General features: G+C 40.4%; 1 protein-coding gene across 9 annotated transcripts in view; it reads right to left on the minus strand.

The window, feature by feature from the left end:
- The window catches only part of SATB2 (SATB homeobox 2), a 196,416-nt gene that overhangs the window by 37,174 nt on the left and 145,534 nt on the right, over nt 1-13,708 (minus strand). For all 9 annotated transcript variants that reach the window (XM_070508306.1, XM_070508300.1, XM_070508301.1 and 6 more), the window contains one exon: nt 11,841-11,996. In XM_070508306.1, the coding sequence (XP_070364407.1) occupies nt 11,841-11,996 (156 nt within the window). The remainder of the gene's footprint in view (nt 1-11,840; nt 11,997-13,708) is intronic.

Genomic DNA, 13,708 nt, shown 5'->3' on the forward strand with positions numbered 1-13,708 from the left:
CTTGGCCAGCTCTGTGCGTGGCATCATCAACTGTAGGGTATACAGCTACCCGTGATTTCTCTTTTAGTCTGATTGGAAGTTTTGACCAAATATTGGCTGAATATTCACATAGTCAGTTTAGCTTTTTTGGCATGGTAAAACTGAAGGTAAGTGAACTACAAGTGTTGGAGCACAGTTGGGAAGCACAGGGGGTATTCACCTTGGAGCTCTGAGACCTAACTGCTAAGTTCCTGCTCTGACGGTAAATAATTGGGTGACCTTTGGGCATGTGGTTACCCTCTTGGAGCTTCTGGGAACTTAGCTGTAAAAGGAAGAGTTTACAAAACATGGTCTCTAAGTTCTCTTTTAGCTCCATATTCCATGATCTGTTACACCTTGTTATTTGTCAGAAATAGCAGACAATGATTAGCCATAAGGGTTAAAGTAGAAAGAAGAAACCACCTTGGCCAAGTGATCAAGGTCAACATCACCAGTGACGACATATAGACACCATGAACCCTGTGATATGAAGCACTGTGAAGGATACAACACAGTACTGGAAGCAGTCTTGCCCAAAAAGCATAACCTCCACTCAATCATGACAAACTCAGATTGAGAGATGTTCAACAAAATAACAAATCAGTACTCTTCAAAAGTGGCAAGGTCATTAAAAAAAAAGGAAAGACTAAGGACTGGTCACAGACTGTGGAAAACTAAGATGAAATAATAATTAAACGCAATGTGTTTCCCGGATGGGATCTTGGTACAGAAAATGGACATTAGTGGAAAAACTACCGAAATTAGAATAGTTTTTAGTTTAGTTAATAGTGTTAAAACTATGTTAATTTCCCGGTTTTAACTGTTGCACTATGGGGATGTAAGGCGTTAATATTAGCGGATGCCAAGTGGAGGATATATGGAAACTGTACTATTTTGCAACATTTCTGTGAGTCTAAAATTTGCTCAAAGTAAAAAATTTTTAAAAATACAGAGAATACCTAGAACTTACGTAGGAAAATATCCATGGAGCCCAAGTGTAACGATGCCAAGGAATTTACGATTAAAACTCTTTACCTTCAAAATCTGAACCCACAGAAGGAACATAAATTTAAAGGCTGCATCCTTGCAATCTATGGTTAAAGAGTTCCCAGGCATTCAGTGCATAAGCAAATAATATCTATTAATATCTCACTTTAGCCATCTCACCAACCTCTTAAACAAATATATTTCCCTCTGTAGAAAAAACAACTGTCACCACCCTTTCCAACTGTGCAGGTGAGGCGAGACTCACACAACTCAAGATATAGTTTGTTTACAATCCACGGGTTCCTGAAAAGTTGCATGTCACTCTAAATTTACAAAGCAAATCACGTTGTAAGTGTATTAGAAATCCTTACTACTTGAAGAAATGTGCCATTATTTCTTTTTGGAAGATGAATAATAACCCCATAGTTTATCTTTCAGTAAATTGATAGTTTTATGAATGATTTACTTAAATGAGACACCTCTAGTTCACAATTAAAAAGCATTAAAAGAGGCAACAATAAGAACCACAATATGCATCTGTTTTTCCTTCATGGTCTGATCTCCCATCAATTCCCCTATTAACTTTGTGCTCCAGCCACTGTCAATTACTCATAGTCCTCGAATACGGTTGGTATATTCCCACCTCCATGCTCTGAACTGTGGTATATTCCCCTTTCTGTGCATGAACCGTGGGGAATGTACATGAACTGTGGGGTATATACCTATCTGTGATTTTTCTTTTAGTCTGGTTGTAAGTTTTAACCAAACGTTGGCTGAATATTCTATAGTCAGCTTAGCTTTTTTACTACAGTAAAACTGTGGCTAAGGGAACTACAAGTGTTTGGGAACAGCTAGTATTGCTCCTGTTCCCTTGGCTGGAATGTCTCATACTAAACCCTCTGTCCCCCATAAGAAACTGTACTTCAGGGCTCAGCCAACATGGTCTCAACTGATCCCCTGTAAGAATTGGTTGCTCACTCCTGCATGGCCCCGAAGCATTTTGCTTATATTCTTTCACAATTTGATGATTATTACTGTGGTGGATGGGCATGTTTACATCCCCATCAGATCAGCCAGCTTTGTGATGGGGGTGGAGGGAAAGGGTTGGTTTCTTACTCATTTTAGCACCTTTCAGAGCGGAGTGTGGTTCTCTGCACATAATAGATGCTCAATAAATGCTCATTAAACTGAAATTATTAGATTGCACAGAAATTAGCCTAGGGGAATGTTTACAGCCTCACTTTCAAAAGTTATAGATGGAGAGGATCACTATTTCTCAGAAGCAACCCTGTCAATGTTCTGAGGTTTTTCCCCCATCTCTAATGCATGAATATGATAAAGAAAATGGTGTGATCCAATTTATCCCATTATATAAATGCAAACAGTAACAGAGGTCTCTCAAAACATTAATTCAGTTTAAAATCCTGTATTGAGCACCCATGTACTGTGTGCCATGCAATGTGCTAGTACATTACATTGTCATTATTACTTTTTACTTCAAAGGTTATTGAGACCACCAGCAAGGAACTGAGCAATTTTAACTATGAAGCTCAGGAAAAATGTCATAGAGAATTTGACATGTAAGGTGGACCCTGAAAGATAAAGATGGATTTCACCAGGTGGGAAGAGGAAGTGATTAGAAGCACATGCCAAGCAGAGATAACATTATCAGTAAATGCAGGGACTGATAAAACGATCACATCTGGAGAATCAGAAGTAAGTGAGGGTAAAGCACAGTCTAAAAATGGAGGTGGGGGGTCAGATTATAAACACTACCATGCAAAGAAATTTCATCTTAATCCTATGGACCATGGGAGTTATGGAAGGCTTTTAAATATTATGACAAAGAATTAACTTTTCTTCCTTTTTTTCTTTTTCCCTCCTTCCTACCTTCCTTCCTTCCTTCTTTCCTTCCCTCCTTCCTTCCAACAAGAAGTCCTTAGGGAAAAAAATATGATAAAGTCAAGAACACCAATTATCCTGTCTAGATATCTTTTTTTCATAGTAAAATCAGGGCCCACAATGACCTGGTAGTGGTAAAGCACATACTTCATAAGCTTCATCCTCTAGGAGTTTTTGTTCTATAAAAAAAAAAAGACATATAAGCACCAAACCACCAAACTATATCAATCATTTAAAAAAAACTTATCCTCATCATTTTAACCATTTTATTTTCCCTGTGTGTGTTGTTGTTGTTATTTATGTGAGAGTTTTTTTAATGCTCTCCTGGATTAAAAGTAAATGAGGAAGAGCAATATCTATTTCACTTATAAAAAATGTTAAAGGTTTAAAAATGTCAAGTAGACAACAAATCAGTGACATATTCTCCAAACTACATACCAAAGGCTGAGAACGTTCAAATGACCAGGGAGGTCTTTCACAGAACAATAATGCAGACCAGTGCCTGAGTGTGGATACAGGTTTGAATCCTAGCTCCAAACCTTATGTTCAAATGATGGGGGAGGGGAAGCAGATAGAAAGAGTGGGGTTCCTGTCCGTGGTACTGAAATCTCGCTGTGTACTAAGTTACTTGTTTTCCTACCCCAGGACACTGTAAACGACTCTAGCTTCTCCCACTCTCCATGTTTTTCCTTTAAAAAAAATTAAGTTCTATCTTGGTGACAAATTTCCTAGTTTTTATAATATTTCAGAACAAATACAAACCAGGACTTGCTCAGCAACAAACACAAATTCACAGCCTGCTCTGATTTCCAATGAGAGAGAGAGGAAATAACTTTGTTCCTGTTGTACTGGCCTGGAAGGCAGGGCCTTGTCACAGTCATTACTGTTGCCCCTCATGTCCCTACCACACAGCCAACGAATGAATTCAATCTGCAAATTGTAAGTAGCCCCCATCCCCTTTGCCCCTCTAGGAACTCCAATGAATGAATAAGTCAGCAAATGAACAGTTCTTCAGGAGAATGACTCGAGGCTTCTTGCAACAGAAATGTAAAAGGCCATTTAGTCACCCACATCTTCAATACAGAAAATGTCAGCATATGTAACCAAAAGGAAATGTTTTCTGGGTGTCTCGAAAGAAAATTCATATTATTAACCACAGACAGTTCGCTTTCTAAATGGAAGCACATAAAGTCCCCAAACAAACTTTTGTAACTGAAAGGATTTCTTTTCAGCTGGTTGAGACTCTTCTGAAGTGTGAAATGAGCCAGATAATATTCAGCTCTTGTTTCTTAGTCACCCAATTCTCTTTTCATGAATCCAATAAGTGTCTATTAAAATAAATAAACCCCCTAATGATTCAAGATAACCTAATCAAGAAAACTGAAATGGATAAAAGGCTAGCTGAGAGGGAGACCTGTCAAGGGCTTCAGTGAGTCCCTGACAAGGAGGTCATCTCAACCTGAAGAAAGCTTTGTGCTGAGCATTTGGTTACAGTTCAAGGTTAATTATTTTATACCTTGAATGTGGTAAGTAAAAATGATCTGCTTCTGTTTTTTATTTTGCAAAATTGTACACTAAGTTCTAAACTGTATTTTCACAGGGACCATTTTTCAGCTGTCTCTGGGCTTGTTGGTCACATTTATATGGCTGTGTTCGTAAAGATTGACTCTGTAATTGTGAGTAATGAAACTTTTATTTCAGAAAAACTCCTTCACCTCTGTAATAGAGGACTCAAGTCAAGAGGAGATTTCATAAAATCTTGCTGCCCTCTTTACCAGAGATATATGGGATGCACATAGCTATCCAACAGTTTGGAGATCTGGGATGACTTTATATAAATATGTACGTACATACATACATGAAAACATGTACCTAGAAAAACTTCCTATTTGTCAAAAGATGAAGGACTCTGGAATCTTCTGCTTCTTCACTTAAATACTAGAAAGATATTAACAGCAAAACATACTAGGCTAAAATATCAAGCAGAAATCACCCAAAATACTTCCAGTCTCTGACTTCAAGCCCAAATTCCAGCATACCTATGATGCAAAATTGTATACGGTGCCAACTGCCTCAAGAACTTACAAGTGCAGGAGGAAAACACAGATATAGCAAAAACACAGAAAGAAGACTTTTTTGAAATATCAGGGCTGGAAGTAGGGTGAGGCAAGTAAGAACTAGTGCACAAAATTTAAGACATGTGGCTCTGAAAGTGTGTGCCTCCTCAAACTTTGCACCCGAGGACCTAGCTTGCGGCCCTGTGAAAGGAAGATGACTAAACAGTCTCTATAGCAAAGGGGTAGGAAGCACTCACAGGCGCCGACATTCTCCAGCTGTAGGAACCCTGGTTTAACTCAAGCTCCTCTTCACAAAAGGGCTGTGAGAGTCCAGAGAGATGGCTTTACTATGTCAACCAGATATGCTTTCAAGTCACATGCAAGTTTCCAAAGGTGCCATGTCATGAAAAGGCAAAATAATGCAACTCAAGGGTTTCTGCAGTAAAGATGTGCTTGAAACCAGTACATAAGTGTTAGTGATGGGTAAAGTTATCTGACTTTATAGGAAGTGCATATGAACTCTGTGACTAATCTTCACTGGTATCTAATTAAGGACTCCCATAAAAGCTAGTTTTAGAGCATGAAACATTAACATAATTAATTGTGGTGGTGGCAAAAAGAACCCAATTCCTCCCTACAACGTTGATATGAAAACTGAGATCTTGGAGTCCAGTAGCAGTGGTTAAGTTTGCCTGCTCTGCTTTGGTGGCCTGGGGTTCACAGGTTTGTATCCCAGGTGCAGATCTACACATCGCTCATCAAGCCACATTGTGGTGTCGTCCCACATAGAAAATAGAGGAAGACGGGCACAGCTGTTAGCTCAGGGACAATCTTCCTCAGCAAAAATAACACAAAAAAAAGCAAAAACAAAACCTGAGATCTTGAGTGACTTTCTGCTGCAAATCTCTCAACAGAATCTAATCCTTTGAGATTATGCAGAGAGAGAAAGGAAGAATGAGGGCTCAACTTGACACTCAAACATCATTGTGCTGACTGCCTACTTAGCTGGCATTTGGGAATGTTGAGAAATCTCACTTCTTCACTACTTGGCATAATAGTTTTTTCAAATGGTAATTGCAGTGTAAATATATTAATTTTTTAATTTTAACTTGGCAGATAGCCCTGAAATTGTAGTATATGCCCCAGGTGACAAGAGTAGAAACTGCTCCTTGATAGGCTGTCAAAATGATAGTGTTCCAAAGAAACCTGCCCAGCAGGACGGGGCGTCTACTCAGCAAGGCCACATGCCTCATCTTAACCTGCCTTACACACTAAATACAAGATGGCAAAAGCAAAACCAGGAGGAGGGAGTCTGAGACCCTAACTCCTTTTACACAGGGTATCCTACGGCCGGTCCTTCCTGTCACTCTATACCAGACAGACAGGGCAGCCGAACATCTACTTCCAGTAGCCTGAGCTATCAGCCCCAATTAAGTCATCTCCATAAAGGGAACTTAATAATAGAAGATAAACATAAACCACATTTGGTGCAAAGTGGCAAAACTTTGATCCTTGAGCAATATTTTCTAAAGGCTAAGAAACTAAATAATGAGACTAAAGATAGTATTTTATACCTTGTAAATTTACCCTCCTACGTGAAAAGTTGGTCTTAAAAAGAACAGTAGTTTCAACTTGTCTTATAATTATGTGTTGTACCGCGTGATCTCAATTCTGATATAAACACACATGTGCACAACCATACACACACAAACATGTTAGAAGGAAAGACTCTACAACATGAATAGTAACTGTCTCTGGGTTGTGTAATTATGAGTGATTCATGTTTTTGCTTTTATACTTTTCTTCATTTTCTGACTTTTCTAAAATGAGGATGTTATTACTTAAGAAATTATAAAGGTTATTTCTTTAAGAAAAGAAATATGTACAACCAAATTGTGCCTGGGACATTTTTCAGAAGAGACACAAAAACAAAGATTAATATGGTAACCTATGACTCACTGACGAAAATATGTTAGCACATATACTGAATGTGACATAAACTCTAATAGAAAAGAGTAATAAAAGGAAGGAAACAACCCAAATAATACACCCATCATTTTTCTTTATGTAAAATTGTCTGTCTTTCCTTTATTTTTGCTTTATTTTAAAAGGACTGGCCAAAGAGACCTGTATATTTTAAATCATTTAGCCTGTTAAGGAAATTATCTATAAGGAGTTATTTTATGATAAAGAAGAATGTCCAAAATCTGAGCTTGTAATCTATATCCAAAGTTTAAGTAGTCTTCTATTTAGGAATACAATTTGTTAAGTCAGTAGGTGAGAATATGGATTTGGGGGTAGAAACATAGTGATAAGGAAGAAAGGTCAAGACAAGAAATCTACTTAACCCCAATATACATGAAGCATAGGACATACTGAAACCCAATCACCATGAAGAATACAGCTTCTACAGGGGAAATGATTTCAGAATTGTGTATTGGAGGCCAGCAACAGCTTCCTCAGCTTCGGTAGGATCCCGACTGTGCCTCCCTCCCTCGCTTCTGTGTCAGCAGTAAGGGCTCTCACATCCCTGATCCTGGTGGTAGTTCCTGCAGCCTGTGGGCCTGGGAAGGCATGTGTGGCAGCAAGAGGAACTCCAGGATTGGCAGGGGTCTTTACATCTTGGTGGAGATGAGGACATTCTTATGTCATCTCGGCAGACACCACTCTGGCTCCCTGTTTATTCCCAAATCACTCCATTTCTTTCATTCCAGCACCCTCTGGGGTTGGTCCTTTCTCGACCACCATCTGAGGTTTACAACCAGGTTGTCTATTTCTCCTTTTTGCCGTGTCTCAGCTTCTCTCTACCTTCCTAATACAGAAAGCAAGTGTCCCCACACTTGAAAACAAAAAAAGAAAGCAAACGAAGCACCTTCGAAAGTTTTTGTTCATTTGTTTGTTTTATTTTTTTTTAATGGGGGTAAGCAAAAACAGGGATTAAAATACTAATCCCCTTCACCTTCCTCTAGCTACTCTATTTTCACCCAAACCTAGTAAGAATGACAGTCACACATGTAGAGTTGCGTCTCAGGTAGACAAATAATAAAGATTCACTCTCCTTTCAAATAACCCCAACCTGAGACCATCCTCAACATTCCGTGAGCTGAACTACTGTAAGCTATAAAAAAGAGAAGTGGGCAGGAGACAAGAGAGACAGTGAATTAGTGTCTGGAGAAAGGGGCAATTGATGTCAAGGGAAAGAAATGTGGCTGAAGAGACTATCACAAAGCACATGGCCGGCCCTGGAGGACCGCAGTGGGACTGCCACAGCTTACTGTGTTTCCTTTCCTCCGGATTTCCACTGCCCAGATCACCTGGAACAAGCTCCAATCAGGGAGGAAGCAGGAGAGCAGCCCCACAGAATGTAAGAGGGAGAGATTACAAGCAGCCATTGCAGGACAAGGACTTCCTGTGGCCACTCAGCCTGTACGCTGGGGTGCTCATTCCCTGGTGGTCCTTTGTATGTGAGGGTCATATCGAAGTTAACGCAGAAAAAGTCCCATATGCCTTTACATTATGGCCCCACTAGGGACCCATCACTCCTATTTCACAGAGAACAATCACTGACCACAGTGCATCCTATCCCCTGAGGGCCAACAATCTGAATATTCTACAGAAAGAAAAGGAAGATAATCTTCAGAATTCACACACAAACTAAAACTGATCCTAAACGAAAAATGAAGGAAAAGTGGAAGGTGAAATGTACATAAGCATACCTTTCCCTTTTATTTTTCTGTTCTGCTTTTCCTTCTTTGACTCCTCTCCCATGAAAATAGGAGACTCTCAGTGGAATTGGATGATGTATTGGCCTGGCCGTGACAAAGGAGGCGGCGCTGAACTGGAGAAGAGGTGGTCTATGACCCTACAAATGCATCCTGACGTAACCCACGCACTAAGGAAACACACAGACACACTTTCTGGTAAAATATTTTCACCAAGAGGATCATAGGCAAAACTGTAAAAGCCTGTCACCCTTTCAACAACTTGCCTAAACCCCTCCTTCCATTGTGCCTCTTCCCTGAACACGTACAGCCCTCAAAGACCATCTTGGCCCACCACCTTAATTTCTAAAATTCTCCTCCCTTTTTCCTACTCCTCATTCAAATCTTGTCTAACGCAGAGGGCAGTGTTAGATATTATTCTCTTTTTTTTGAGGAAGATTGGTCCTGAGCTCACATCTGTGCCCATCTTCCTCTACTTTATCTGTGGGACACCTGCCACAGCATGGCTTGATGAGTACTGTGTAGGTCTGCACCCGGGATATGAATCAGAGAATCCTGGGCCACTGGAGCAGAGAGTGTGAACTTAACCACTACGCCACGGGGCGGCCCCTAGATATTATTCTTAATAGCTGGTGACAGCAATTCACACCAAGGAGTGAAGGAGATTTAATGGAGGAATCATTTCTATTTTAAAAGAAATTTGAAACAGAAGGGGAGGGGTGGCTATGCGTATTTGAATGGGGCCTTCAAGGCTCCAAACCCACTCCAGTTCACAAGAGTTCCTAGTAAATGGTTCTGCTAATTTTACATCCAAGTGAACGGCCCTTGCTGTGCACCTGCCTCCTTCGTCACTCCAAGAACTTCTGATCCTTCCACAGAGAAAACATAGAGGCAGGAAAGGGAATGACAGCGAGGAGGAGAACACCTTTGTTCTCTCAGTCCTCACGATCTAATGAAGAGGGTGTGGCCACTTCCCATCGCAGCTCCAGAGGTTAAGTACTTTGGCCAAAGTCCCACTATCAGTCATACATATACACACCTATGGATACACACCAAATACACGTGCAAGGCACCAAATCAGGCAACTGATTTCACTAAATATGCTTTTTATTAAGTGAACGCTGGTACCTACAGAATGCAGTGAAAATCTTATGCTAAATTGCCTTCGAGACTATCAGTTACGTTCATTTTGTTTGGCAGTACCATTTTTAAAGCACTTAACATGGATTTGCAAAACTAGTCAGTTATCTACAATAACATTCCTTATTCATAAATGAGAATGAGACTATTGTCCCAAAGGAAAAAAGAAAAACTTCAAAGCATTTCACCCCCACCTTTCACACATGACTTCCCAGAACTATGCTTTCCTCCAGATTCTACAAAATCAGGGCTACTGATTTCTTCAGGAGGCGTCAAAAATTTGGAGAGCTAAGTTTGTGCCAAATGGCAAACACAGTTTTCAATCAGCCACCTGAATTATTCTGGGAGGCTCTAGGCATCACTATTCCCAGAAGCCAGAGTGCCAAGTCAACAGGGAGATTACAGGCATTTTGAATCCACTTCTCAGACTGTAGTCTTCAGTTTTTCTGGAAAGCAGCTTATAAAAGAAAGACTCAGTGAAACTTTGATATTTACGTCAAGTCACGACTAAGGGGCAGTTTTGCAAAATCCATTGTGTAGCTTTTATACTCACTGCACATTTACCACATATGTCCTTTATTACACAGTGGAAAACCATTAAATGCACAGTAGTTTTGCCAAGTGGCATTATGCATTTAACAGCTTTATTCGTTTAACAGCTCCAACTCTCATTATATTTTGCCATGTGGTACATGGGATTTTATGCATTTAACAGTTTAAGAAGGCTCTATGGTATTTTCTTTTCATGCATTTCATATTATGGTTGGACATCATATCTTAGCAAGCTGTATTTCAACGATTTCATTGATGAAAGAGAGTAACTATACTTTGGAAAAATTACTATACTGAAACTGAAAAGGGAAACAAACATTTCAATCCTCTTCAAAATTTCTTGATATTCTACTCCTCTCCATTTAACAACATCTGAAAAATACCGTATCAGCTTACTTCAAAACTGCAGGTGAAAAAGGCAATTCTCAAAACCATATAATTAGTCTAAAAATGGCATTTGACTATCTATCATTTTAAAAACTCAGTTTTCATTGAAAACCTTCTTGCTTAATAGAAATACAATATTCAGTAACTTCCTTTCTTCTAGCACACAGCAGAAGCTCTGTTAGGGAGATGATGGACCATTTCACCATTTACATATGTCGGGATGAAAACATTTGTCATGCAAGGCCACAGAGGAAATCAAGCCCAGGATCAAAGGACTCTCAGAATGATGCTTCAACTAACTTTTGTTTCCTCTGCCTGCACTGGGTAATTATTCATCCTGGGGATAAACGAGCAGGCACCTCAACCTACCCCATTCTAAGACAGGGCGGTAGGTGGCCCTTTAAACAAACTGAAACAGATAGTCCATCCCACCAACTGTTGCTGCTTTCAGAAATAAAACCTCTAAGCATCTGTCTACGCTTTTCCCCGGAGCATTCCATTCCTCACAATGCCAGCACTCTGAAAAAGTGTCCTGGATAAGCTTCTGTGTTTTTCTGTGAAAGATCTTAGCACTCATTCTGGGCTCTCCCACGTGTGTTTTCTCCCGGAAAAACAACTGTATTCTATACATAAAAGAAACCCTTGGCATTACAAGGTGTCTTGGGGGTTGGGGGAAGCAGTTATTATGACAAAGTCAGCCATCCCCTGGTGGGAGTAAGAGAGGCGATGAGGTCTGGCTGAAACTTGGTCTCAGGAAGACGCTGTTTGATACGTACTACGTTTTGCTCAAAAAAAAGGTTATGTAGTAGTGTTTAGAATTAGCAGAGAAATCACTCAAGGCTGACTCTTTCTGAAAAAAATCCTTTAAAAGAAAAATATCTGGCTTTTGATTTAATCCCTACTTTGAACTCCAATGGGAATACAAGCAAACCATAGAGCAAAAGGCAGAGCATGACAGGTTCCCTAGAGATTATTATTGGGATTATTATTATAGGAACAGATGTATTTTTATTGGTGGGAGGAGGAGAAGGGTCTAATGCCAGCCCTCCCTTTTGCTCTTTTAAACACCACTCACCTGACTTTTATTTGCAGCCACTTTGGCAAACAGGGCTTGAGACACCTTGGCCCTTTTCATCTCCTGTTGGATCTCGTCATAAATGGCAGCTGTGATGTTGACGTTGGCGCCGTCCACCTTAATGGGGAGGTCTGTTGTCGGTGTCGAGGTTTTGGCCTACCAAGAGACCATGAAAATAATAATTTAAAAAGTGCTGCATTCAGCCCAGCCATCTGTGCAGAAATTATCAAAGGATTTCAGTCAGCTGATGCCAAACGGCATTAGCTACAGAGGGACACTTCCTGTCCATTATTCTAATCAGGTTAATTGTGATTGGAAATAATTGCAGTGCATTCCTATAGGACATGCAGAGTCCTGTCAACCCTGCTCTTTCCCTCAGTGTCCTAGACAGTTCACAGGTAGGATGGCCACTCTGGACACCAACTTGGAGCGATCACCTCACTGCAAAACAAGCATGCAGAACACGCGTATACTTACCTTTTTCTTTCTAAAAATGGCACACCTTGCAGGAAGAGCCAATTCTTCCAGAAAAAATGAGTAAATGGGTAGAGGTCTCTAAATAATAAATTATTACTCAATTTAATGCACTCCCCTGAGTCTCTCTCATTCTTTATTAAAGCTTTACGGATGTCATTCGAGTATGTATGGTTTCCCATCATTATCATCATTATGCTACCCAGACAGTCACCTAATTTCACCTAGGAAATCAGTGGAAATGAAACAAAATTTCATTTCATAAAACTGGGCTTCCCAATGCCTTTGATCTGCCGTTTTCATTTTCTTAAACTCATATTGTGGTTTTATGTATTCTGTTGTGCTCGTTTTAATTGAATGATTTCCCATCAGCTTCAGAGACAAATGAAGGACAATATGGAAGGTGCCTGTGCTTCTTGGGGTTAGGATAACCCTAAGACATTTGCATCTACCTGATCTGACAGCCCGTCAGAGCATTTGCTCTGGTGAAATAACTGGGGCTGGGCAGCCCTCTCAGGAGCCCTGGCAGCAGGACTCTGGGAAGAGTCAGCCCGGTTCTTGGACTCCCAAGCAAGGCCAGCTGATCGGTCTAAACTGGATTACTTTCTTTTTGTCTCCACTCACCCTAGAATCCCAGACCAAGACAATTGTTCCCAAATCACTCCTTTCCCTCTGAGGATGCCTCACTGGATCTAGCAGTGCGCAGGTCTGGAGGAAGACACGGCGTGAAGTCTGGACATGGTGGGAGCCTTCTCAGTGGTACCTTGAAGCTGGAGTTAATAAGTTTCCATGAAGACTTTGATTCCTAGCAGTGTTCAGTGGCTTTTGCCATTCTCCTTTGACCTCCCTGTCTCATGCTATTTTCTAATCATTGCAAAGTAATAATAAGCATAATATACGCAGTACTTTTTATGTGCCAGACACCCCAGAAAGTGTTTTACCTTTGTTATCTCATTTAATTCTTTTAAGAACCCTACGAGTTAGACATTATTATTTTCATTTTAGAGATGAAGACAACTGGAAATAAAGAGGATGCTTGACTTGCTGGAAGGACAGGGGGCAGCAAGCAAAGGAGCCATGATCTGAACTCAAGTCCTTCCGGCTCCAAAGCCTGGGAGCAGGACCCCTGTGCTGCTCTGCCTCCGAAATCTCCCGTTTGTCCCGGGTGCTGTTTTTACAGGTATCTTCTTGTCCTCTCCAAAGAATAATCCAATTCTCTGTCATTTTTTTCAAGAAATGCCTTTTTCTTCTCAAACGTCTAGCTAACCCACAGTGCTTTTCCTCTTGAGAGCACGTTTTAGCACATCATTTCTGCCTTTCTCAACCCAGGTTTCTTCATGAGCCTTGCAGACCATCTCATCTTCCCTGACTGCTCAAATCCTCTCTAGAGCCCT

Source organism: Equus asinus, chromosome 4, assembly GCF_041296235.1.
Source record: "Equus asinus isolate D_3611 breed Donkey chromosome 4, EquAss-T2T_v2, whole genome shotgun sequence".
NCBI lineage: Eukaryota > Metazoa > Chordata > Mammalia > Perissodactyla > Equidae > Equus > Equus asinus.